The 25494-nt window shown below is 43.8% G+C and overlaps 1 protein-coding gene across 1 annotated transcript in view; it reads right to left on the bottom strand.

Annotated features, from left to right (window-relative positions):
* SLC38A8 (solute carrier family 38 member 8) overlaps nucleotides 1–25494 on the bottom strand; it is an 86264-nt gene that overhangs the window by 48063 nt on the left and 12707 nt on the right. The window contains exons 2-3 of the mRNA XM_089692861.1: nucleotides 17030–17228; nucleotides 11061–11217 (exon numbers count right to left, since the gene is read on the bottom strand). Of these exons, the coding sequence (XP_089548987.1) occupies nucleotides 11061–11217; nucleotides 17030–17228 (356 nt within the window). The remainder of the gene's footprint in view (nucleotides 1–11060; nucleotides 11218–17029; nucleotides 17229–25494) is intronic.

Genomic DNA, 25494 nt, shown 5'->3' with positions numbered 1-25494 from the left:
TTGGCTACCACTCCTACTCTTGCTTGCCCCTTACGGTCTTCCAGTATTAAACACTTAGAGAGTCAACAGGCCATTTATTTTAAAAACAATCTTCTTATAAGATTATATTTGTATTTTACAGTGGTTGTATAATGAACATAGCATGTTCTTCTGTAACTGTACTTGCCGTGGTCCAAATAACCTAGTGTAATTTCTGTCTGCTTTCTCGTTCCTCTGCTACCTGCTGTCAGGGAGCGAGGAGCCAGACACACAAGGAGGTGCAATTAAAGGTAGGTTTATTAATATAAAAATAAGACAAGAGTCTATGCAAGTCCAACAGTGGAAATTGTAGCCAAAGCCGGGGTCAAGAGCCAGGAAGAATCGTCGCCAGAGCCGGGATCAGGAGCCAGGAAGAATGGTTGCCAGAGCCGGGATCAGGAGCCAGGAAGAATGGTTGCCAGAGCTGGGGTCAGAAGCCAGGAGGAGACTTAGCCAAAGCTGAGTCGGTATCCAGGAAAGCAATGAGTAGCTAAACAGGAGCTTGCTGCTGTGCAACAGACAGGACACGAATGCAATGGACAGCCACAAACAGCAGACTTATATGTGATAAGCCGCCACCTCCTGGGGGAGGAGCTGCAGAGGGCTGAAAGCATAAAGGATCCCATAATGCTTTGCAGACGCCTAAGATGGATGCCAGCACATGGAGCAGCACAAGGTCTGAGGAAAGGTAGGACCTTGACACCTGCATGCTTCAATTCTGAAAGTCTATGCTGATACCAGACTTTTCTGGTGGGGGGGGGGGGGGTGTCCTTTCCCTCCCCCTCCCCCAGGTCTCAGATTACACTCAGTTCACTGCTCAGTATATGTAAGGATTTAACCTCTTTAGTATGTAAAAGTCTTCAGCAGGGGCAGACTGACCATTCGGGCACTGCCCGAGGGCCTGGGGTTAGTAGGGGGCCCCCATGAGATGCCCCTGGTACCTTTCATAGGCTTTTTTGGGTTTGGTTTGAGTGTGGGCGAGGACACAGGGGCCTCATAATCCCCTATTGTCTGGGGGCCCCATCAGTTGTCAGTCCAGCCCTGGTCTTCAGTGTCTATACATGCAAAAGCCCCAAGACTACTGCTAGGCACCGCCATCTTGGATGTGGTGTCAGCAGACTCAGAGCTGTCACTCAGGTGACACTCTACAGTATTCCCCTTCGATTCTCCTCTGACTGCTACATAAAATGGTTACATAAGAAGATAAAGGAAGGGATGGAAGAGCAAGGCCAACACAATGTAATTAGACATTCCAGAAGAGGACAAGGCTATGATGCACAAGGAAGGGGGCTGTGCTAGGGAATGGACACCTTCTGGAGTGTTACTTTCCTAGCAAGGTCAGAGGCATGTTGCAGGCCAATACAAAGGAGTATATGGAAAGAAAAAACACAGTAAAAACAGGAGAAAACCTCAGACATTAAAATGTGAACAAAGCATATCCCTCTATAGTGTGTACTTGTCTCAATCAAGAGCACCAAGTGTCATTTCTGTCTGCTGCTTCATTCCTCTGCTATCTGCCTGAGTCACTTCGGACACGTTTTCCTCACACCGAGATAAAAATGGTGACATTGGAGGGACCTCCAGCAGATTGACAGCCTCAGCTCTTCCCTCCAATCAGCTCTCAAAAAGTCTCCTTACTGAAATCTGCAGTTTCAGCTTTCCACCCCTTTACAAACTTTATAAATTCTGAACATTGAATGGATGTAGAGAAGAGAATACTGCAGATAAACCGGTACAATTTATGTAGGAGGATTTGCTTCAACCCTGTATATTACCTGAGGCTAGTCACTTACCTGGATATATGTGTAGCACCCTCTTACTTTAGCTAGAGGAAGCTAGACTCTAATGGTTAGACAGGGGCTGAGCAGCAGCCCTGGGGTAATAGCCAGAGGGGGTGTCAAATTGTGGTCAGGGCCGAGAGGCTCTGCAGGTCAGCCCCTCTGGAATTTCCCCCTCTAGGCTTTTGGAGGTAAGCCCTAGAGGCAGTGGGCGGATCTGAGGTGTGTCTTGTTGGGGATTGGCTAGGATCCCACAAAGTGCAACCAGAAGTTGGCAAGGGGATGGACACCCTTAAAACTGTTGGAGCCAGCTCAGTGGCAGGAGAGTTCGGGTGGAAGATGTGAGGTTGAAGGAAGGAGGCTGTGAGGAGGCCCAGTGGGATGGAACCTACCTGCAGGCCTGGAGCTGGAAAGCTCAGAGCTCACCAGCCTCCTGAAAGAGGACCACTTGTATGGCAGCGAAGGAGCAGGCCTGGTAGTAGCAAGTACATCTACACCCCCTGGGCGGATAGGGGGAAGGAGCACCTGCCAGTGACTGTTCATCTCTTAAAATGAAAGAAACTGGAGATACCCTGTTCAAGGATACCTCCAGATTGATGGGTGAAGAGGAGAAGTTCATCTAGGGTCTAGTTCCAGGAAGTTGTTATCAGTTCATCGGTACCCTTGGACATCTTGTACACCCTTAACCCTATCCCAGTTCAAATCCCCCAAATAAACAAAACCAATGCTCAAGGACTGAATTCGGACTCTGGATGCAAGCTTTTGTGAAGATGTGTGATGCCTAGCTGTGCAGGACTATAGGGGGACCCAAGTCTTCTAGCGACTCCCAAGGGGGTAGTGCTACATATGCAAGGGTTTACAACCACTTTAAAAATAGTTACTAAACCCACAACAGTAAAATCAGTCTGTATATGCAGTAAAACCTGCTTGTTATACTCACTGTGGAACCTACAGGGTTAATCCTCCACATTGTGTAAAAAGGCTGTTAGATCCTGACTTCTCTTCCACTGCCCCCAATCCATCTGTCACAGCAATGCCAAGTCTGCACATGCTCTGTTTGGTGTGTATTGCTAGAGAGTTTAGTTTTTTTTGGGAGGGTGTAGGTGATCAGCACAGGGAAACATCAGCACTGTCCGGACAGAGGGTCAAGGGTCATGCAGCCTCTTAGGATAGTCAGAGGAAACTAAAAACTACAAGATTAACCAGTGCTCAGCCAGACACTGATAGAGGTCACAAGACTGTTATATACTGCTGATGAGAAAGGTATTTAGCAATTTATATTTACTAAACGAATTGCATTTCCATGTTCTGTGTGTTGTGGGAGACCAGATATAGTGAATGCAGGGTCCTGGGTTTAGGAACACTATAAAACCTTTTCTTTGCTGCACCTGCAATTTGTTTTTTCGTTTTTTTAGAATGATGGCGTCTCTTTAAAATGTAGACATCCTTTATGGCAGAGCTACAAAGGAAAGTTGCTGAGGACTAGTGCAAATCTCAAGGATGAATATTCCATACAACATCATAACAAGGGTCCCATATGAGGGATTCTTAGGGGTGGGAATTCTGCAATGGAAGGGGTCACTATTAAATAGCTGAATCCTATTATACTGTATTACTAATCTCTTGCTTAAGTTGAACTAAAGGCAAAAAACGTTATTCCCATTCTGGACAGAGTAAGGGAGGGTTATAACCCCTAATCAGGTTTTTAATTGCCATGTGTCTCCCCCCCCCAAAAAAAAAAAAACCCCACACACACAACCCACACTATAGCACCCAATCCTATTCATAGACAAGTGCACTTTAAAAAAAGTACAAAAGTGGCATTGAGCATTGCATGGACGAGCAACACAGCTGCAGCCACATGGGTGAGCAAAACGTAAATGCGGAAATAAGACCGTGAAGTGCTTTAAAGTAATCTGCAAGCAGTGCCATACATAATGATGCCATATACGTATAAACTCAGAAAAATGGGTCACATCTCTGGGTTTCCACTCGTATTTGGGACAAATCACTGCTTAAAGAAATACATATGAAATCTAGAAGAGGGAGGAATGACCTAGATTCTCTATACTAAAATTAAATTCACTTATGTACTGAATGATCATACCCTAAAGCCATCTGACCAAGATGCCCTAGCGATATGCCCTGACAGCATTCTTTTTGCTTCCCTTAATCGCTATGTTTTCCACAGAGATATTAGGGCCAAAAGATGGGAAATTTTATAAAAGTAGGTCTAAAAAAGGCACAATTAGATCAACTGTGCATCCAGGTCTACATTGAGAGTTTTTCAAAACTATTTGTACTATAGTGTGCTGCCACTTCAACCCCTTCATGGCCAAGGTCAAAAAACAAACCTTAAAAGCAGTAGTAAACCCAAAACCTAAACTGTAATATATTGCAGCTTACGAATAATTAGATGTGGTGACTGCATTAGTCTCTTTTTAGGCCTTTTCCCTATATTTTCAACTGGCGATCAGACCAGTAACACCTCCTGTATTAGAGTGCCCCTACTCTGGATGAAGGGGCACCTTTGGACCTGTGCATGAGGACTTGCATCCCCCCCCCCCCAGACTGACAGTGCATCTGGGGGGGAATGTAAGACCTCATGCACAGGATGAAAAAAAAAATAAAAAATAAAAAAAAATAAAAAATAAAAAAAAAAATCAAAAAACATTTTATTTATAGATTAAAAGGTGTTTTTTCAGCCTCTTAATTGCACTCCTATGTTAGCCTATGTGGCCATGCACAGGTCATGCACTCCGATCCATTATGCTCAATCCGCAGATCTGATCCATCCTGCGGGGATCGTTGGCTTGCTTTACAACTTACCTTTTTGTGGAGCGGGTCCGGTGTCACCCCCTGCGGTCGGTGTCACTCGGTGCGGCGCGCACCCCCCGCACCTGCCTCGGGACGTCAGTGGACCTGTAGTCCTATAGCCAATACATCTTATATTTCTGAGTGCTGATTGAACTACAACTACCAGAGAGCTAGTGATCAAGAAGGATGCTGGGAAAGCAGATATATTTGACAAGGGACCGTCCGTCTCTCTATCTAGGTGTGGGATCCAGGGCTGAACACAGAGGGACTACCGTTCTTCTCCAGAGACAGATTGCTGGCCTACTGCTGTGGGACTCTACACATCAGTTCAGCACAGCAGTGATGCCGATTGTTACACTGGGATCACATCATCTTCTCTGCATCAGGATTGTCGCTGTCCGTTCTTCACATCTTTGCACACTGCGTTGACAGACTATCAAAACGGTAATTCTGCACATCCCTGCTAACAGCCAAGAGTCTGACCAAGAATTCTAGGAGACCGTGCTATCCATAGGATTGGTGAGCTGGCGAATGCCCAACCGCTCTGTCATCACTCTAGAAAAACACTGCATGAAGACACCGATGCACTGTAGCATCAGGAGATCTTTGCTTTGAGCAGTACCATGGCTTATCTGTTTAACTTACCAGTAGTCATTAATGGTTATGGGCCCCACCATGGCTAGCAGAAACCACCATATTAGGAAACATCACAAGACTCGAGTTGCAATCTCAGGCTAAAAGGGGACTTCTCTTCTAAAGGCCATTGTTATTCAACTTAGGGTACTTCTATTTATGCCAGAGTATACATTTACTGTATATAATTCTCTGCATTCCTAATTGTGGCACTGGTGGCCTAGAGAGAGTTGATAAGTTAGCATGCCTTTCTTCCCCCTCTTGCTGCTGGTGTTGCAACTAAACTTGTTGAAGCTTACTACTCCTGTGTTTAAACCTGTAAAATGTTGCTCATTGTATTATTCCGAATACTAAACCCATTATTCCTGTAGCCTACTCTTTTGAACAAGTCTAATATAGAGGTACTAAAGAATTGTGTCTCTTGCATTATTATTTCATACTGTTGAAATATGTCTGAACAGAGTGTCAGAAGGCTTACAAAAGGCGAGGGCAACCACAGGGGACCAGCATTATCAAGTGGCCCCTGTGAAGGTAGCAATATACACACAAATAGGCATTTACAGTCATGTTAGGGGACTTTAGAGCAGTGCGTATAAAGTTAAAATGTACCACCAGCGTGTGCAGAAAAAAAAAAAAAAAGAAAAAAGCTGACCATGCCCAAATGCATGTACATGTGCCTAAACAATAAGAGTGTTTAGCGTTTGAGTGTTCATTTATTCCTGTGGCCAATATTGAATGAATGAATGCTCAAATGCTTGAAACGCCTAAACATATTTGCAAAATGTGGCTGTAGGCGCAAGTCCTGTGTGTATGAGGCCTTAGATTGACTAGCAGATTTAGATACACTAACAAATCTCACACAAGCAGATACAGAAACATCCTTCTTTTCGGGTAAAGGTTTTACATCAATAAATAAAAACTGATCATTGTACAGTGAATGAAATAAGTATTTGATCCCCTGCTGATTTTGAATGTTTCAAACTGACAAAGGCGCAGCGCTATTCTGAAATAAAAAGCATCCAAAAATGGACATCAATAAATGGAAAAATGTGTTCTGTAGTCACAATAGCAAGTGCTAAATATGCATAAAAATACCACTGGTAATGGAAAGGTAACTGAAATTGACAGTAACGTTTATACATAAAAGTGACTGTGTGAGATGCCAATGTCTATGTATATAGATGGATGAAATAAAACATAATTTTTATACTTGAGCTTTTGGAATTTGCGATGACCAGAAACTATTTTTGGTTTAACAACCAATTTTATTTACAAAAGAAAGGTGTTGCAATGGGAGCTAAATCAACTTGTTCATGGCCAGGTGAGAGGAGGATATAATATACAGAACAGACTGGCCAGAGCTCTCATTCTATAGACGATATATTTTTAATCTGGAATGGGGATGAGCAAGCACTGATAAATTTTTTTGGCACTTTAAACTACAATACACTTAATATTAAATTAACATATGAATACAGCACCCAGAGTGTACATTTCCTTGACATTGTTTAATCAAGGAGGAAGGATTGTAACTGAATCTTTCTTCAAGTCAACAGACAGAAATAGTTACATCCCCACCAATAGTTGTCACCACCCCATCTGGCTAAGAAATATCCCAAGAGGTCAATTTTTCAGGATCAGGAGAAACTGCACTAATATCGATACCTATTTATTCCAGGCAGTTATCCTTAAAACGATTCTCAGAAAAAATGATATGATGAGACTATACTCAATAATGTCATTAATAAAGTGGCTTTGATTGATAGAGAGAATATTCTGAACAAAGAAATTAAGCAGAGACCACCCAAATCTTGTCCCTTTGTCACAAACTTCTCAATACAACACAAAGCGGTCTAAAAGCAGACCCTACATATCTAACTTCTTGCCGGATAGGCCAGAGATCACATTTAGAAATCCATGTCTTTACGTAATAAAATAGCTCCAAATGTGATCAACCCCCCTACTAACACCACCTTCTTTGCAGAGCTAAAAGGGTTCTTCCCATGTAATAAGTGTGTAAAATGTCACTGTAATAATACCAGAAAAAGGAGACTGGAGACCTTCAGTTCAACATCAACAGGCAGAACATATAATAGACAGTTTCATCACATGCAATAGCAAATATGTGTATTTACTCCAGTGCCCCTGCAACAAGCAGTATGTGGGCCGAACGACAAGAAATTTAAAAGACCGCTTAAGAGAACATGTTAGTAACATAAAAAAGGGATTTACAGAACATTCATTATCCAAGCATTACCGTCTGTCACAATAGAGACCCCTCATCCCTCAAGTTTGTAGGGATAGAGATTACCAAAACACATTGGAGAGGCATTAACAAATAGAGGGCTGTTTCACAGCAAGAATCTAGACGGATATTCGAATTGGATACCTCATATCCAAGGGGACTCAATATGGAGTTCGATATCAACTGTTTTATTGACAACAGTTGACATTATCCGTGGTTTTTAGTCTCTTGCTGTATTGGTGCCCACCAATGTACTTTCAGGCTATTTTTACATCTTTTATAGCTATCTTACTCAATAGACATGCGCCATTCGCAGGCTATAAATTGGAGATACCAGATGTCTGACTCCTTGCAAGCACACACCCTATGAATACGCGCTTTTAGCTCGAAACGCGTAAATGAAAGAGCTGCGGAGTCCAGACATCACGCCACCGTGTCCCCACATGGGCCGGTGGCCATCTTTAACCTTTTCATGGTCAGTTTTTTTCGTTTACCTACTATGCTTCTGTTAATTTTGGATCAATAAATTACTTCATAAAACTATATCACAACATTCTGGCGCCTTTTTTGGGACTCTTGCTGAGTCCATCACCCACAGAGCCCTCAGAGGAGGGAGTCTAGAGGTGCTGTATCCAACCAGATGATCCAGAAGGTCCCCCAAAAGGATAGATGTGTCCAGAGGGAAGTCCAGAGATGGTAGACGTGCCTGTATGACGGCTTCACTGAACCATGGAGATTATATATGTTTCTATATGCATATTGGCATTATGCATCTGGTGAGTGTGTAATTTGATCACCAGAAGACGCACAGTGGATGTTTTACTTCATCCATCTATATACATAGACTTTGGCATCTCACACAGTCACTTTTATGTATAATAATTACTGTCACTTTCAGTTACCTTTACATTACCAGTGGTTCTAAAGGTTCTTTGGTGCCTTTTCAGTGTACAGCAGCTCATAGTTTTTAGTGCTCACTTATATATCTTTGTTACTTAATGATTTTGAATGTTTGCCCACTCACAAAGAAATGTTTAAAAAAAAAAAAATGTAATGGTAAGTGTATTGTAACACCGAGAGACAGAATAGCAACAAAAAATTCAAAAGAAATGTATGTCTAACAAATTATGCACTGATTTGCATGTTCATGAGGGAAATAAGTATTTGATTCCCCATCATTCAGTAGGATTTATGGCTACCGGGTGTCTTTTATACAGGTAACAAGCTAAGAATAGAAGCAGTCTCTTAAAAGGGAGTGCTGCTAATCTCATTTTGTTACCTGTATAAAAAGACACCTGTTCACAGGAGCAATCAAACAAATCAGATTCCAAACTCTCCACCATGGCAAAGACCAAAGAGCTGTCCAAAAATGTCAAGGACAAGATTGTAGACCTACACAAGGCTGGACTGGGCTACCAAACGATCGCCAAGCAGCTTGGTGAGAAGGTGACAACAGCTGGTGCAATCATTCGCAAACGGAAGAAACACAAACCTACGGTCAGTCTCCCTATGTCTGGTGCACCATGCAAGATCTCACCTCATGGAGTGTCAGTGATCATGAGAACAGCGAGGAATCATCCCAGAACTACACGTGAGGATCTTGTCAATGATCTCCAGGCAGCTGGGACCACAGTCACCAAGAAAACAATTGGTAACACACTACTCCAACAAGGACTGAAATCCTGCAGCACCCGCAAGGTCCCTCTGCTCAAGAAAGCACATGTCCAGGCCAGTCTGAAGTTTGCCACTGAACACCTGAATGATGCAGAAGAGGACTGGTTGAAATGGTTGTGGTCAGGAGACCAAAATCAAGCTCTTTGGCATTAACTCAACTCGCCGTGTTTGGAGGAGGAGGAATGCTGCCTATGACCCCAAGAACACCATCCCAACTGTCAAACATGGTGGTGGAAACATTCTGCTTTGGGGGTGTTTTTCTGCTAAGGGGACAATGTATGATTATGCAGAAGCACTAGTGTGAACCTAGATTTATGGTTCAGGTAGCACTGGGTCATGCGATCTATTGTTCAGACATAACTCTAGTGCTGGACTCAGCTGCAAGGTAGAATTCCATTTTTTTGTTTTCAGTAGTGGTTTTCTTACTGGTAACGTTTAGGGAGGTTCTCAGTGGTAAAACCTTATTACTAGGAAGGAATTTTGAAGACACAGTCCTCATGGACTGGTTAAAGTTGAACTCCATTTTTTAGTACATTTTACAAAGTTCATTTGGGCCAAGCTGGCCCAAACGAACTAGGTTTCGCACTAAGAAGTGAGGCGACTGGTTGTAGCGGAGGTAATCTTGTTCCTCCTTACCTCTCTGAACATCTGCATATCAACAGACCCTCCCACACTCTCAGGTCTTCTTCCATCCACCTCAATGGTCCATTTGCCTGCCTGACCACTATGGGACTGAGAGCCTTAGCTTCTCTGCACCCTGAATTTGGAACACCCTGCCACCTGACATGATTTTCCTACCCAGCCAATCAGAGAAAGCTTTGTCTTCATTTATAAAATACATCACTTTTTATGAATGGCTGAGCACTGCTCAGACAGAATATTGCGTACCGGGTCTGAGACAGGAAGATCTTGGCTCACACACAAAACACAGTGCTGTATGCTGCATGTAGCTCTAGCTATTATACAGTTTACAGTACATCCAGTGGCCTCACATGTTAGTAACGGACATAGTTGGTTTGGGCCAAGATGCCCAGTGTAAAGTGTATGAAAAGATTAAATTAAAAGCACACACACACACACACACACACACACACACACACCTCATCAAAATGTGTCCAACTGTGGATACAAATAATCCTGGGTTCTACAGTAGATTGCCCAGGTACATGCACAAAGCGTCGTTTGTAGACAACCACTATCCTATATGGTCAGGCTCGATACATGTATCATATATCAAAACAACTCCAAAAACATCAGAGGCTGTAAAAGTTGAAACCTTTGTCAGGTTTCAGCAGTAGGAATATTGGTTACCAGCATATGTGGCCCCTAGTTATGAGTTTGTTTGTTTTTTTACTACATATACCCTTTACCATACTGCAGGGATCCTGATATTGTTCAGTAAATTAGTCCAAGCAGGCTTTGGAAAGACGAGGTGTCAGACCTTTCAGAAGGTAGTGGTGACCATAGAGGTGTATTGCGCAGGAGGAATAAGGAAGATTACTCTTTCATGCCTTATGAAGAGCTGTTAAAAATGTTGAAAAATCCCTGCATTGCATACTGAGGATCCTGATGACTTGAATTCACTAAAGCACTCATGGATAGTGCATACTGAAGCACTAATGTGGACAGAGCACATGGAGCCACTAGAGCACCCTTGGGCAGGGCACATTGGCCATTGGAATAGGACTTTGCATAGTATATGGAGAATGAGACACCACACAGTAAGCTGAATTTTTAAAAGACTCTCATAGCTATCATTACAGTGTCTACTGGGTCACATTGTATCGTTCTTTAGTCGTTCTGTTACTAAAGTTGACTTTTACTGTATGCTGGATGTTGCAAGTTAAAAAATAAATAAATAAAATAATGTATGACAGAACTCAGTACAGACACACCTCGTGTATTTCTGGAAACTGATCTCCTTGGGGATGGAAAGCGGGAGGATGACAAGGAGGCAGAGGAGGCTCATGGATAATCTTGGATCAAGGTACCATGGCTGGAAACTTTCACCCACTCCATTCATGGTCAGGTTTGCATGGATAGAGTCACATACTGCATAGGGAAGAACAAACCAAAATGTATGTGAAAAATACCCTGTCTGTTATAAAACACACTCAAAAAGCATTAAAACACATTTAAAAAAAACTGAAAACATTGGATGGGAGGAAGAGATTGCAAAGGGCCCTTCAGTACTGGACACAGTGGTGTAAAATGTAAGAGCTCAATTTTTCAGTGTTCCCATAAAGAAGAACCAGCCTTTAAAAGAACTTAATATAAGAAAGGGAGATTATGTAACAGTCAATTCATCTTTATGTATAAGCTACTTTTTCCTTTTCTTAGTAATTATTTTACACCAGGCTTTGCATTAAAAAGGAGGCCAAACCTGATAAGAATGTGTCATCATTCATGGGTAGACTTATCATTAAATACAGTTGTGATCACTAGGAGAGTTAGACTTAATGTCATTTTCCTGAAAATAGATTCTTCCTTCAATGTTAACCTCCCTAGCGGTCTGATTATGTCCATATATTTCTGTGCTCACAGCGGTACCTTTTTTTTTGCATGGAAATATGTATTTTTTTATTGTAGGCTGTAATTTTTAGGAATAACTCACTGAAATCTGTCCGAACCAGAGTCTAGTAAACATCCCGGGTATGTTAAAATTTGAAACACAGAATCATAAATTATAATTTAATAAATAGCCATAAAAATCATTATAATAATAAATTTAATTCAATAATATAATCAAACCAAAAACACTGAAATTTGAAATAGAGTGCCAAGTTCGCACATCACTGAGCAAAGTCGCAAAATCGTTTTCAGTGTCTGCTGAAAAATTTCCCCACGAATCATTATCACTCAATTCTGCAAGTGATTCTAATTTACCAACGCTGTTCTCTAGCTGGTCTAAAACCACTTTTGACATAAAGGGACGATTTTTGGACACCATGGACATTTCTCAGTTTCCAGGCAGAAAGAACGATAAAAATGCAGGCAGGGCACAGGACAAAGCACCAGGGACAAAATGTACGTGAAATGGTTCGATGATACAGGAATGTTTTACTATGTGATTTTAGTGAATGTCACTTTTACAATTTTCCCGCCAGTTCCGTCCAGACGTCGCAGGGAACAGAACCCAGAAGACAGATGCCGGCATCGGCTGGAGGACATTGCAGGGGACACTGCAGGGGGACATCGCGGGAGCGCAGGTAAGTGAAGAAGAAATCCCGGAGAAGTGCTGCAAGGTATTCCCGAGTGTAGCTCGGGGGTTATCGCTCGTGGTGCTGAAACTTTACCCCGAGCTACACTCAGGAATACTGCCAGGGAGGTAATAAACTATCAAGAGCCTGATCATCAGAAAGTTGTATTTTTGTTGCAAATAGAAATTGACATTCAAGTCATCTGTTCCAAGATCTCCATAGTTTATGGACCATGTCCCTGTCCACCTTGGGGTGTTCCTGAGTTTTCTAGAAAATTAATTAAAAACTCCAGCAGGAGGGGAATATCCTCAAAATGACTCACTGGTGCACAGACCTAAGAACTACAGCACAGAGCCTTAGAGACATACAAACTTGCTAGGTTGTAACTCTCCATTAGTTACCAGGGCATATTTTAGATCAACTAAGCCATGAATTGATAAGTCTTTTCAAGAATTAGGCTTCATGTACACGAGCAGCTCCTAAACTCCACTCCATAAAAGCCTACATGTCCATGTACACATAGGCTTGAGTTTAGGAGCTGCCGTGTTTAGATGAGGTTAAACCTCCCTCTCCTGAACGTGGAAGAATTGCATTCAGGATAGGAACGTTTTGACAGTCAACTGCAGGAAAATTGCAAAACTGCAGCCGGCGGTCAGGGTAGGCTTGTGTACATGGAGCCTTACAGTGCAAAAAAGTATTGTGCTACAAAAAAAAACAAAAAATAAATAAAAATAAAAAACACAAGACACATTTTTCTTTATCGTACATCATGGGACACAGAGCAGGCTATTCATGACTATGTGGGTTATAGGCTACCTAGAGGTGAATAGACACTGGCTGACCAATCAGAAGAGGTCCTCCCCTATAAAACCCCTCCTATACAGGAAATACTGCATTTTTTTTCCGCCAGTGTCTGTAAGGTGGATGGTCACTGAAAGTGTTGCTGTGCTCTTGGAGCATACCTGAAAGTCCAGAACGGTTCCATTAGAAAATCAGGGACTTTAATTGGATCCATTCGTAAAGCTGTGAGCCAAAATGGATGGTACCCAAGCCTCACTGGAGAAGGAGAAGAATCCTCAAGGTTTTGCCTGCAATGGAGCCTTATGGTGCTGGACCCCACGCAGATGGAACCCTTTGCAGTTTTAAATCTGACCAAGGCACTGCCAGCGGGGTGCTATACGGGTCCAAGGCGGTAGCCCCTCAGCATGGGGACTGAGTCCTTGAAGGTCTGTATGACAATGCCCACCGTGATGGGTGAAGGTTGGTGCCTGATGGAAGTCAAGCTATTTCCTTTTTTTTTCCTCTCTGTAAAGAGAAACAAAGAAAGCTCTAAATTGGAGGCAAAAGGAGGTGTTGACTGATTTTCCACCAGGGGGAGTGCTCATAATGATTCCAGAGATGTGCTTGCTCTTGTTTTCAGCCACAAGAGGGGAGTACAGCTGAAGCGTGTGCGAATGCGCAGTAACGACAGGAAATGGAAGTTGGACACACGTGGGCTCCTGCTGGGGAATCTCCTGAGGCCGGGACACAGAGTGGGATATTCTATAGGGGCAAGAGAGCAGGCAGCCGAGTAGGTCCTGAGGTATTATTGACGGGGGCCATTATGGTGTCACCCTCCCCTCAAAATGTCTTATTGCTTTGGGACATCCCACAGTCATGAATAGTCTGCTCTGTGTCCCATGATGTAGGATAAAGAAAATTGGATTTTTTTCTACATAAATTTTTGTGCCAAGCAATGGAAAAGTAAGTACATCCTGTATAGGAACATTTCTTCCTTTACCTCCAATTTTGAGCTTTGCTTGTTTCTCTTTACAGAAAGGAGGGGGGGGGGGGGGAAGAAAAAAAAAAAAAAAAAGGGGAGGGATATCTAACCAGTCCTGCCGCAGGTCACCGACTTCTGTCAGGTACCAACCTTCACAGCGAGCATTGTCATACAGACCTTCAAAAAGAGGGGCCACTGCCTTGGTCAGATTTAAAACTGCACAGGGTTCTATCTGCATGGAGTCCAGCACCATAAGGCTGCATTACAAGCAAAACCTTGAGGATTATTCTCCTTATCCAGCGAGGCTCGGGTACCATCCATTTTGGCTCACAGCTTTACGAATGGATCCAATTAAAGTCAGATTCTCTAATTGAACCGTTCTGGACTTTCAGGGAGGGGCGGACTGACCATTTGGAAACTCAGGCACTGCCCGAGGGCCCGGGGTCAGTAGGGGACCCCATGAGATGCCCCTGGTACCTTTTTCATAGGCTTTTTTGAGTTTGGGCAAGGACACAGGGGCCCCATGATCCCCTATTGCCCGGGGGCCCCATGAGTTGTCAGTCCGCCCCTGCTTTCAAGTGTTCTCCAAGAGCACAGCAACACTTTCAGTGACCATCCACCATACAGACACTGGCGTAAAAAAAAAAAAAAAACTGAAGTACTTCCTTTATAGGAGGGGTTATATAGGTAAGGACCTCCTCTCTGATTGGTCGGCCAGTGTTCATTCACCAATAGGTGGCCTATAACCCGCATAGTCATGAATAGCCTGCTCTGTGTCACGTGATGTACTCCAAAAAATGGATTTTACAGGCAAGTATGTAGAAAAAAAAAAATCCAATTTTGATTAGCCAAGTGACCTTAGACCAGTGATGGCGAACCCGTGGCACGCGTGCCACAGCCGGCACGCCGAGCCTTATCTGTGGGCACGCCAGGAGAATACTGTATTTTTCGCTCCATAAGACGCACTTTTTTTCCCCCAAAAAAGGGGGGAAATGTCAGTGCGTCTTATGGAGCGAATATAGAGCGGCCGGTCTGGTATTTCCACCGCCGCCGTGTCAGAATACCGGGCCGGCCGCTCAGCTCTGCAGTGGGACCTTACCTGTCCCTCTATCCAGCGGCGCGCTGTCTTCCCGGCTTCTGTAGTGTGCGTGACAGCCGGGTCCCAAGTGCGCATGCGCAAGAAGCAGTGCTCTTTGTGAATGGTAAGGCGGTACCTGGGACACATGACAGATCCCAGAAGCCGCCGGACCAATCACAAAGCGCAGCGCTTCTCACGCATGCGCACTGGGCATCCGGCTGTCCGACGAGCGCCCACACTACAGAAGCCGGGAAGACAGCACGCGGCTGGATAAAGGAACAGGTAAGATAAAAAAAAAAACTCTGCGGAAGTAAGAGCGGGTACCTGTCAAATTCAGGTACCCGCTCCCCCTCCCTCCCCAAAGGTCAGCAGTCATCTGTACTGTGTCCGCGGTCTCTGGTCATCCCTCTACTGTGTCCGCGGTCTCTGGTCATCCCTCTACTGTGTCCGCGGTCTCTGGTCATCCCTCTACTGTGTCCGCGGTCTCTGGTCATCCCTCTACTGTGTCCGCGGTCTCTGGTCATCCCTCTACTGTGTCCGCGGTCTCTGGTCATCCCTCTACTGTGTCCGCGGTCTCTGGTCATCCCTCTACTGTGCCCGCGGTCTCTGGTCATCCCTCTACTGTGCCCGCGGTCTCTGGTCATCCCTCTACTGTGCCCGCGGTCTCTGGTCATCCCTCTACTGTGCCCGCGGTCTCTGGTCATCCCTGTACTGTGCCCGCGGTCTCTGGTCATCCCTGTACTGTGCCCGCGGTCTCTGGTCATCCCTGTACTGTGTCCGCGGTCTCTGGTCATCCCTGTACTGTGTCCGCGGTCTCTGGTCATCCCTGTACTGTGTCCGCGGTCTCTGGTCATCCCTGTACTGTGTCCGCGGTCTCTGGTCATCCCTGTACTGTGTCCGCGGTCTCTGGTCATCCCTGTACTGTGTCCGCGGTCTCTGGTCATCCCTGTACTGTGTCCGCGGTCTCTGGTCATCCCTGTACTGTGTCCGCGGTCTCTGGTCATCCCTGTACTGTGTCCGCGGTCTCTGGTCATCCCTGTACTGTGTCCGCGGTCTCTGGTCATCCCTGTACTGTGTCCGCGGTCTCTGGTCATCCCTGTACTGTGTCCGCGGTCTCTGGTCATCCCTGTACTGTGTCCGCGGTCTCTGGTCATCCCTGTACTGTGTCCGCGGTCTCTGGTCATCCCTGTACTGTGTCCGCGGTCTCTGGTCATCCCTGTACTGTGTCCGCAGTCTCTGGTCATCCCTGTACTGTGTCCGCAGTCTCTGGTCATCCCTGTACTGTGTCCGCAGTCTCTGGTCATCCCTGTACTGTGTCCGCAGTCTCTGGTCATCCCTGTACTGTGTCCGCAGTCTCTGGTCATCCCTGTACTGTGTCCGCAGTCTCTGGTCATCCCTGTACTGTGTCCGCAGTCTCTGGTCATCCCTGTACTGTTAATTAGTTTGCACTACTGTACGAGTTGTTTTTTCTAAACCAAAAGCTCGATATTCAGGTTTCATTGCAGTGTTGGCACTTTGAAAGAAATAAGTTGGTTTTGGGTTGCAGTTTGGGCACTCGGGCTCAAAAAGGTTCGCCATCACTGCCTTAGACCGTATGTGTGATCAGATTCTAATAAGTTCTACATAACCTTTTTTACAACAAAAAAAAAAAACATTATTATTAGGAGCAAAGTGCAGTAATTCGGAAAAACAAGCAGCTTTAAGTATTTCAGAATAATGAAGGACACTTATTCATTGATTGACATTGGTTTCTGCACATCCTTCTTAACTTTGGTAAATGAGTCTGCTTGTCTTTTAAAGCAATTACCTAGAAGGGTAACTCACATTTTTCCAGCTGATCTTCCACCACACGGAGAAAAGCCACAGATATCATGAACAGGTTGAATATGAAGCAGATTCCGCATAGTTTTCCAATTGCTGGTCCACAGACATCTCTCACCACTCCCTGGTATGTGGAATGGTTACTGAGAGAGGATGCATATCCCAGAATTACCAGTCCACTTATGAGAAAGACCAAAGAACCCTATGTAGAGAATAAAATGGATTCAGTCAAACAATCCAGTCTTCACTAATTTCCACTAGATTTGTAAAAAACGCTTTTCACTGGTATGTACGAGGTGGTATCAAAACGTTTCAAGACTAGTCGTGTAACATGCCAACAGATGGCAGCACAAGGCTGCACGTACAGTCACAGGAAGCACTGACCTTCACCTGTGTACATCGGGAGCTGTGCAACTGGTGCTTTTCTGACTGTGCGTTACCATGTCTGCTATTTCATCATGGACAGCAAGTCAGAACAAAGAGCAAATATGAAATTCTGATTGGTAAAATTGGGTAAACGAGCACTAGAAAAGAACCAAAAAACGTAAATAGCAGCTGGCATAAAAGGTTAAACCTCCAACCCTCATAAAATAATAAATATAAAAAATGCAGCGCTTTAAAATAATAACCTCATATAACAGTAGAAGATATAAATTAAATTGCAAATTCATGTGATTCAATAAAACTGCGTCTAAGTAAACGTACATATAACAATATTATTGTGCACAGTCCAAACAAAGATCAATCTAAATGCACTATGGAGCGCAACAGTAAAGTGCAGATCGCGTCTAAATATGGCGCAAGTAGTGTATAGGTGACAGCTATTGTCCAAATACAGGTAGGTGAAAAAAAAAAAAAAAAAAAAAAATCTGTGCTTCCGGTGCATGTGGGAATGAGAATAAATTGCACTAATCAGATAGCGCAATTAAAAGCGCCTTTGAGTAACAGACCACTCCTGGTCATCATCCTGGGGTAACCACTGGGATCATCTGGCATATGTCTGCACAACAGCTGATCATCCACTGCTACTCTCCGGATTCCAGGAAAAACTCTACTTCAAGTATATGCACCCAATATAAAAGCCCTTAAGGAATCCATCTTAATAGCGCAAAATAAATGAGCCAGAAAGAGAAGTGCTATATAGTGCAGTAAGTTTATTAATTCAATGGTAAAACATGTATTTTAACAGAAAGCACTCACATCTGGTATACAGGAATGTACAAAACAGGATCAAAGATGGCCACCGGCCTCCCTGGTGGCTCATGCGGTGTGATGTCACTGACTTGGTTCCTCCCTGGGACATCACACCGTATGAGCCACGAGGGAGGCTGGCAGCCATCTTTGTTAAAATACAAGGCATTTGCCTAGGGTGGCATTTTTCAGGCAGGCGGCGCTGCCTCCTGGCAGCAGGAACACACGGGTTGATCTGATACTCCAACAAAAAAAAAAAAAAAAAAAAAAAAAAAAAAAAAAAAAGGCCTCCACAGTGCTGCTTTACTCACAGACAGTAATCAAGTATTAGTGTCCCGGCTGGCCATTTTCACTTGTCCCAATGCTGATGCTACTGCCTTAGTTGCTAGGACCGCCTGGCACCTAGCAACCAGTGACGTCACCTAATGCAGAGTAAGCCCGAAGCTCAAGCATTGAGAGTGGAGGAGGAATTTACTTCCTTCTTCTCTGCTCCTATTGGTTATCTCCGCCCTCCTCCTCCAGCATCTGCAGCGGCACTGCTCAGAGGGAAGGGATCTGGATCTGAGTCTCAACTCAGAGGTGGGATGGAACCATGTGTGTCATGACTGGGGGAGCCAGGCAGAGACCTATACAGAGAGGATGGCAGATGAGCTGACAGCAGAGGACAGATGACACCCCTGGAAGGATGGGAGGAGAAGGTCACATCCTTAGATCTCAGGGGGTCATGCTGGGACCTGTAGTCCTTCACTTTTGGGTGTTGTGACCCCCTCAAAAGTGAAGAACTACAGGTCCCAGCATGAACCCCTCAGAGCTGAGAATGTGACACCCCCACAAACTAGTGCCGGACTACAGGTCCCAGCATGAACTCATGAGCTCTAAGGGGTCACAGCCTTAGATCTCAGGGGTTCATGCTTGGACTTGTAGTCCTTCAATTGGGGGGGGGGGGGGTCACATCCTTAGATCTCAGGGGCTCATGCTAGGACTTGTAGTCCTTCAATTTTGGGAATGTTAAATCCTCAGATCTCAGGGGTTCATGCTGGAACTTTTAGTCCTTCCATTTTTTTAGGGGGGGGGGTTACATCCTTAGATCTCAGGGGTTCATTCTGGGACTTTTAGTCCTTAGATTTGGGGGAGGGGGCACATTCTTAGATCTCAGGGGTTCATGCTGGGATTTCCAGTCCTTCACTAGTTGGGGAGGGGGTGTCACACCTTCAGCTCTGAGGGGTTCATGCTGGGACTTGTAGTCCACTAATTTTTTTTCGGGGGTTGGTCACATCTTTAGATCTCAGGGGTTCATGCTGGGACTTGTAGTCCTTCACTAGTTGGAGATTGTGGGATCACATGCCCAGCTATAAACTTTAGTTCCTGGAGGTACAAGTCCCCCAAGGACCCTGGATGGCCACACTGTTTGAAACCCACCTTTGTGATTACGGAAAACCTTAGATTACTTTCCCCGATACATCACTCTGCCACCACTGGCTCCAATTTGAATGGGGGGGGGGGCACCCAATTTGTCTTGCCTAGGGCAGCCCAAAACCAAAATACATCACTGGGTCCCCCAACAAAAGACTGTTCTTCACTCCGCCCTGATTGCAGACTTGATGAGAGGGTTCCACGACCCAAACTGTCCTCAGTTACCAGATGTCCTGTTCTTTTCTCAGTTATATCAGCGAAGCACAGTTTACCACTTGAAAACACAGACTTCTTAGCTCAATACAGTACTGAGGCCTACAGCTTCTGCGCCCCCTCCCACTGCTCTGAACGCAAGACTGCTCCTGCAGCACATGTGTCTTGGAGGATAGCAGCCCTGTTAATGCCTCATCTCCAACATATATCCGGAAATGAGCTTGCGTCAAGTTAATACCCCATCTATTGGAATATAAATTCTAGTGGAGTCCACTCCCGCCCCTTCTTCACCTGTACTGATCCTTGTCTTCATGCAAAGAGACCCTTTCTCAAACTTTGTCACCATCAGTCAGGGGAGAAAATTTTTTCCCACTACTGGGTTTCCTTACTCAACAAATTTTGCGTTCAATCAAAAAAACAAAAACAAAACAGACCTCTACTTTAATGTGCACCAACTAGGGCCCCAACAAGCACGCAGAAGAGTTGTATTCTTTTTCTTATTCTGGGGTAGTATCTAAGAGTACATTAACATTTGTATATTCATCTTCTAGTTAAACTCTATTCCCAGACAACAGAGAATCCAAAAGTTGGCTATCAAGAATTTGGGCTAACTCTACTACAGCTCATATTTGGGAAAGATATCTCAGTGTGGGGATTGGCATTTACTCGGGTCCTGCAAGACATTTTGTGTTTGATTTAAGAGGGATACGGTGTTTGATCATTTGGCTGAGCCTTGCAGAGCATCCAGCAGCTGTACACAATTACTATTGTTTCTTTTGTGTTTGCACCATTTCTTTGATCTCAATACAATCAAAATATTGGTTCACCTTAAACTGTGTAATTACTTTGTGTTCCAGGGCCAAGGAATTCTCCTGAATGGTTTTATGGTGGTGTCAGCAGGAGTGGCATTTCCAAATCAGGCTCAGAACAGACAGGGAACCCAAAAATACAAAAAACACAGCGCATGTGAATGAAACCCTACTTGATTATAGTATACCAGGGGATTGTTAGCTGGTTGTGATCAATTGCTGATACTTTGTAACATGTACTGTAGCCAAAGTGTAAGTGTCCACACAGTTGTGTCATTCAATTTACAATACAGAGAAATTGTTAGGACAACTTTTTTGGACTGTCCAACCGGCAGCTGTGCTAGCAAGCTTTGTAAGCGCAAAATGTTTGTGTGCAGAGTGCCAACTGTTACTGAGATATTGTTAACGTGTTGAAGGTGTCATCCATTTCACTTTACTAATAATGACAGCAGACAAAAATAGTTTATTTCATAACACAATATAGAGGGCAAAAATTACAGCATCCAAAATGGATATTTTCAGTTTAGAAAGTCAAATGAATTAAAACATTTTTTTTCTGGTTAGTTGTTATAGGCTACAACCAGCATTGTTCTTCATCCCCTATGGACCTCTATTAACTACATGCCGCCCAGCCACTGTATATATACAGCGGCAGGGCGGCACTCGCAAGCAAAACCACGTTTTAAAACGTGTGTTTTGTAAACAAATAGGGGGTGCGCGCGAGGCACGCCGCCGCCCTATCTGTCCCGTGGATCACCGCTTCAGATGTCAGTCGCTGGGTCACAGCAGCTCCTTAGCTGCTATGTCCCGGCGATCGGCGGCAAACCGTGACAGAGAGCACAGCTGCAGTAGCTGTGCTCTGTCACTTCCCTGTCAGCTCGAGGATGAGCTGATCGAGAAAGAACAGTTTCTCTTTCTCGATCAGCCTTGTCCCGTGCAGTACACACCCCCGCCCCCTAGTAAAACACTCCCCTCACTCCTATAACCCTTCCCTGCAAAATAAAGTTAACCCCTTCCTCCCCATTGCCATTAGTACAATGTCAGTGTTTTTTTTTTGCACTGATCACTGTATTAGTGTTTTTGGGGATGTCAGTGACCCCAAGTCAGTACCCCCCAATGTCAGAATGTCCGTCGCAGTCCCGCCATAAGTCCCTGATCGCCGCCATTATTAGTATAAAAAAAAAAAAAAAAAAAACTAAAAATCCCAGTATCTTTCCCGCCATTTGTAAACGCTATAACTTTCACGTAAACCAATTAATTTACACGTATTGGTTTTTTTTTTTTTAGCAAAGACATGTCGCAGAATTCATTTTGGCAGAAATTTATGACTAAATTTGATTTTTGCATTTTTTTTTTACTTGACATGTTTTATAGCAAAAAGTCCAAAATATTGTTTTTTTTCCCTCAAAATTGTCAGCCTTTTTTTTTTTTAATAGCGCAAAAAATTAAAACCGCACAGGCGATCAAATACCACTGAAAGAAAGCTCAATTTGTGGGGAAAAAAGGATGTAAATTTCATTTATGTACCGTATTGCATGACCGCGCAATTGTCCGTTAAACTAGCGCAGCGCTGTATAGCAGAAAAATGGCGTAAATTGCAGTATCTACACCATAGTTTGTAGACGCTATAACTTCCACACAAAGCAATCAATATACACTTATTGGGTTTTTTTTACCAAAAACATGGAGCAGAATACATTTTGGCCTAAATTTTTAACCAACTTTGAGTTTACTATATATTTTTTATAGCTGAAAGTAAAAAATATTGTTTTTCTTCAAAATTTTTGGCCTTTTTTTGTTTATAGCGGGAAAAATAAAAAGCGCACAGGTGATCAAATTACACCGAAAGAAAGCTCTATTTGTGTGAAAAAAAGGACGTAAATTTCGTTTGGGTGCAGCATTGCATGACCACGCAATTATCAGTTGAGTTAGTGCAGCGCCGAGTAGCAAAAAGAGTCCTGGTCATTAAGGGGGGTAAATCCTCAGGAGCTCAAGTGGTTAATTACCTCCTATTAAACTACAAGACGTGAAAACATTCATTCCAATGAACACATGCCTAATGTCCTAGATTGTAAGCTCGAAAGAGCAGAGCCCTCGAACCCCTCGTGTATTGTTTTGTTACTGTATTGTCTCATGTTCTGTCCCCCACTATAATGAACAGTGCTGAGCAAACCTTTCTGGCGCTATATAAATACTGTATAATAATATTAATAATGTCAAGCTGAAAATTTACAGACACTCCTAAACTTTGGGCATCTATGCTAAAAACCCAAATCCAGGCATTAAAAACTTGCCAGCACAGTGGCTTACTGGAGTCATCATTCTGAATCCTGGCCAGGACACCATCTGCGTTGAGTTTGCATGTTGCCTCTGTGCTTGTGTCCGTTTCCTCAGAGCACACTAGTTTTCTCGCAAACTCCAAAAGACATTTGGTAGATTAATTGGCCCACATTCAAAATTGTCTCTAGTGCAGGGGCGGACTGACCATTTGGAAACTCAGGCACCGCCCGAGGGCCCGGGGTCAGTAGGGGGCCCCAGGAGATGCCCCATGTACCTTTTTCATAGGCTTTTTTGAGTTTGGGCAAGGACACAGGGACCCCATGAGCCCCTATTGCCTGGGGGCCCCATGAGTTGTCAGTCCGCCCCTGTTCTAGTGTATGTATGCATGCAGGATAAGAACCTTATATTGTTAACTCCTCAAGGGCAGGGGCTGAAATACAATACTGCATAAAATATCAGTGCTATAGAATGCAATAAATTACAACAGTTCATTCCAGTTCACACTGGACACACAGATGCGATCTGAAAAGCATAGAGTCGCATGTCATCTGAAAACACATTGTTTGCTATGAAAGCGGTTTACATCAATGTCGTGCGATTTTGATCTGTTTAAAAGAAGGGTCTTGTGCAAATTTAGTGTGAGAGCAGTGCACATTTTTATCTCCAGCTATACCCAGTCCCCTCAGAAATCACAATAAATTCACATCTGTCAAAACACAAATCGCACTGTGAAATCGCATCAATTCATACCGCATTAGTGTGAACCTAGCATTACACTGTACGTTTAGTTGGCACAAACCTCCTATCATGCTGGCTTTTATTCTACAACTGTCAAATCTGCCCGCTTGGATGTAATCAAAAGGTGTTTTGTGAATGGCCAGATTTGACAGCTGTATTATAGCCAACATGGCAGGTGGTTTCTTTTCCGCCAAAGGAATGTATAACTGGTGCGATTTTGAGTTGAGATTTAAAAAAAAAGAAAAAAATATAAAAAAAAAAAAAAACACACACACCACAAGTACACTCCGGATCCTGCACCTGTAATGACCTGTCCTTACCTGGACCTAAGACTACACCAACACCTTACACAGTTTAAATGGGATTTACTTAAAGAGGTTGTAAACCTCAGATATGAACAAAGCATATCTCCCTATAGTGTGTACTTGTAGCAATTTATAGCACGAAAGGTCATGTCTGTCTACTGCTTCAGTCCTCTGCCATCAGCATGAATCACTTCTGACAAGTTTTCCTGACACCAACAGAAAAATGGTGACAGGGGAGGGACCTCCACCAGATTGACAGCCTCAGTTCTGTTCCTGTAAACTGTGTGGAGGGGGGGGGGGGGGGGGGTATGGGGGTGTTGTCTCCCTTCCTTCCAAATCAGCTCTCCTCGCTGAGCTCTGCAGCGAGTAACTTCAGCTCTTCTCCCCCTTTATTTGATAGCTCAGCAAGCTTTAGAAATTCAACACTTTGAACAGATGTAGAGAAGAGAAGACTGCAGATAGGCAGGAACAACCTATGTAGGAGGCTATGTTTCATCTCTGTGTATCACCTGAAGCCAGTCACTTCACTAGGTATTCTGTATATAAGGGTTTACAACCACTTTAACCACCTACCGCCCGCCATATAGTAATATGACGGACGCAAGGTGGTGCTCTCGTTCTGGGACGTCATAGGACGTCCTCCCATTTTACCTGCGCATGCGCGGCTACCGGAGTGCGGCGATCGGCAGTGCGCTGTGTCCCTCGGACACAGTGGATCATGTCATGTGATTAGCTGTGGCCAAATCACAGCTAAGCACAAAAAAACCCCCAAATGAATCGATGTCATTCAGGTAAATGCTTGCTTAAAGCAAAGTAATTCTTTGCTATAAGCAAATTGTGTAAAAAAAAAAAAAAAAAATACTGATCACTTCCCCAAAGTTGTACAATGTTACTATGGTAACATTGTACTACTTTGGTCATAGTGAAATATGAAAAAATAAATCTTACTAAAATAAATAATATACAGTCATGGCCGAAATTGTTGGCACCCTTGATATTTTTCCTGAAAATCAAGTATTTCACACAAAAAAGGTATTGCATTAACACATGTTTTGCTATACACATGTTTATTCCCTTTGTATGTATTGGAACAAATATAAAACAGAGGCAGAAAAGCAAATATGACATAATGTCACACAAAACCCCAAAAATGGGCTGGACAAAAGTATTGGCACCCTTAACTTAATATTTGGTTGCACACCCTTTGGAAAACATAACTGAAATCAGTCGCTTCCTATAACCATCAATAAGCTTCTGACACCTCTCACCCGGAATTTTGGACCACTCTTCCTTTGCAAACAGCTCCAGGTCTCTCTTATTGGAAGGACACCTTTTCCCAACAGCAATTTTAAGATCTCTCCACAGGTGTTCAATGGGATTTAGATCTGGGCTCATTGCTGGCCACTTCAGAACTCTCCAGCGCTTCTTTGCCATCCATTTCTGAGTGCTTTTTGACGTATGTTTGGGGTCATTGTCCTGCTGGAAGACCCAGGATCTTGGACGCAAACCCAGCTTTCTG

This window comes from Staurois parvus, unplaced genomic scaffold (genome assembly GCF_062004578.1).
Source record: "Staurois parvus isolate SC_StPar_1 unplaced genomic scaffold, SC_StPar_1.0 ptg000607l, whole genome shotgun sequence".
Lineage (NCBI taxonomy): Eukaryota > Metazoa > Chordata > Amphibia > Anura > Ranidae > Staurois > Staurois parvus.
The sequence above is the reverse complement of the archived record's forward strand: the minus strand, read 5'-3'. Positions and strand labels throughout refer to the sequence as shown.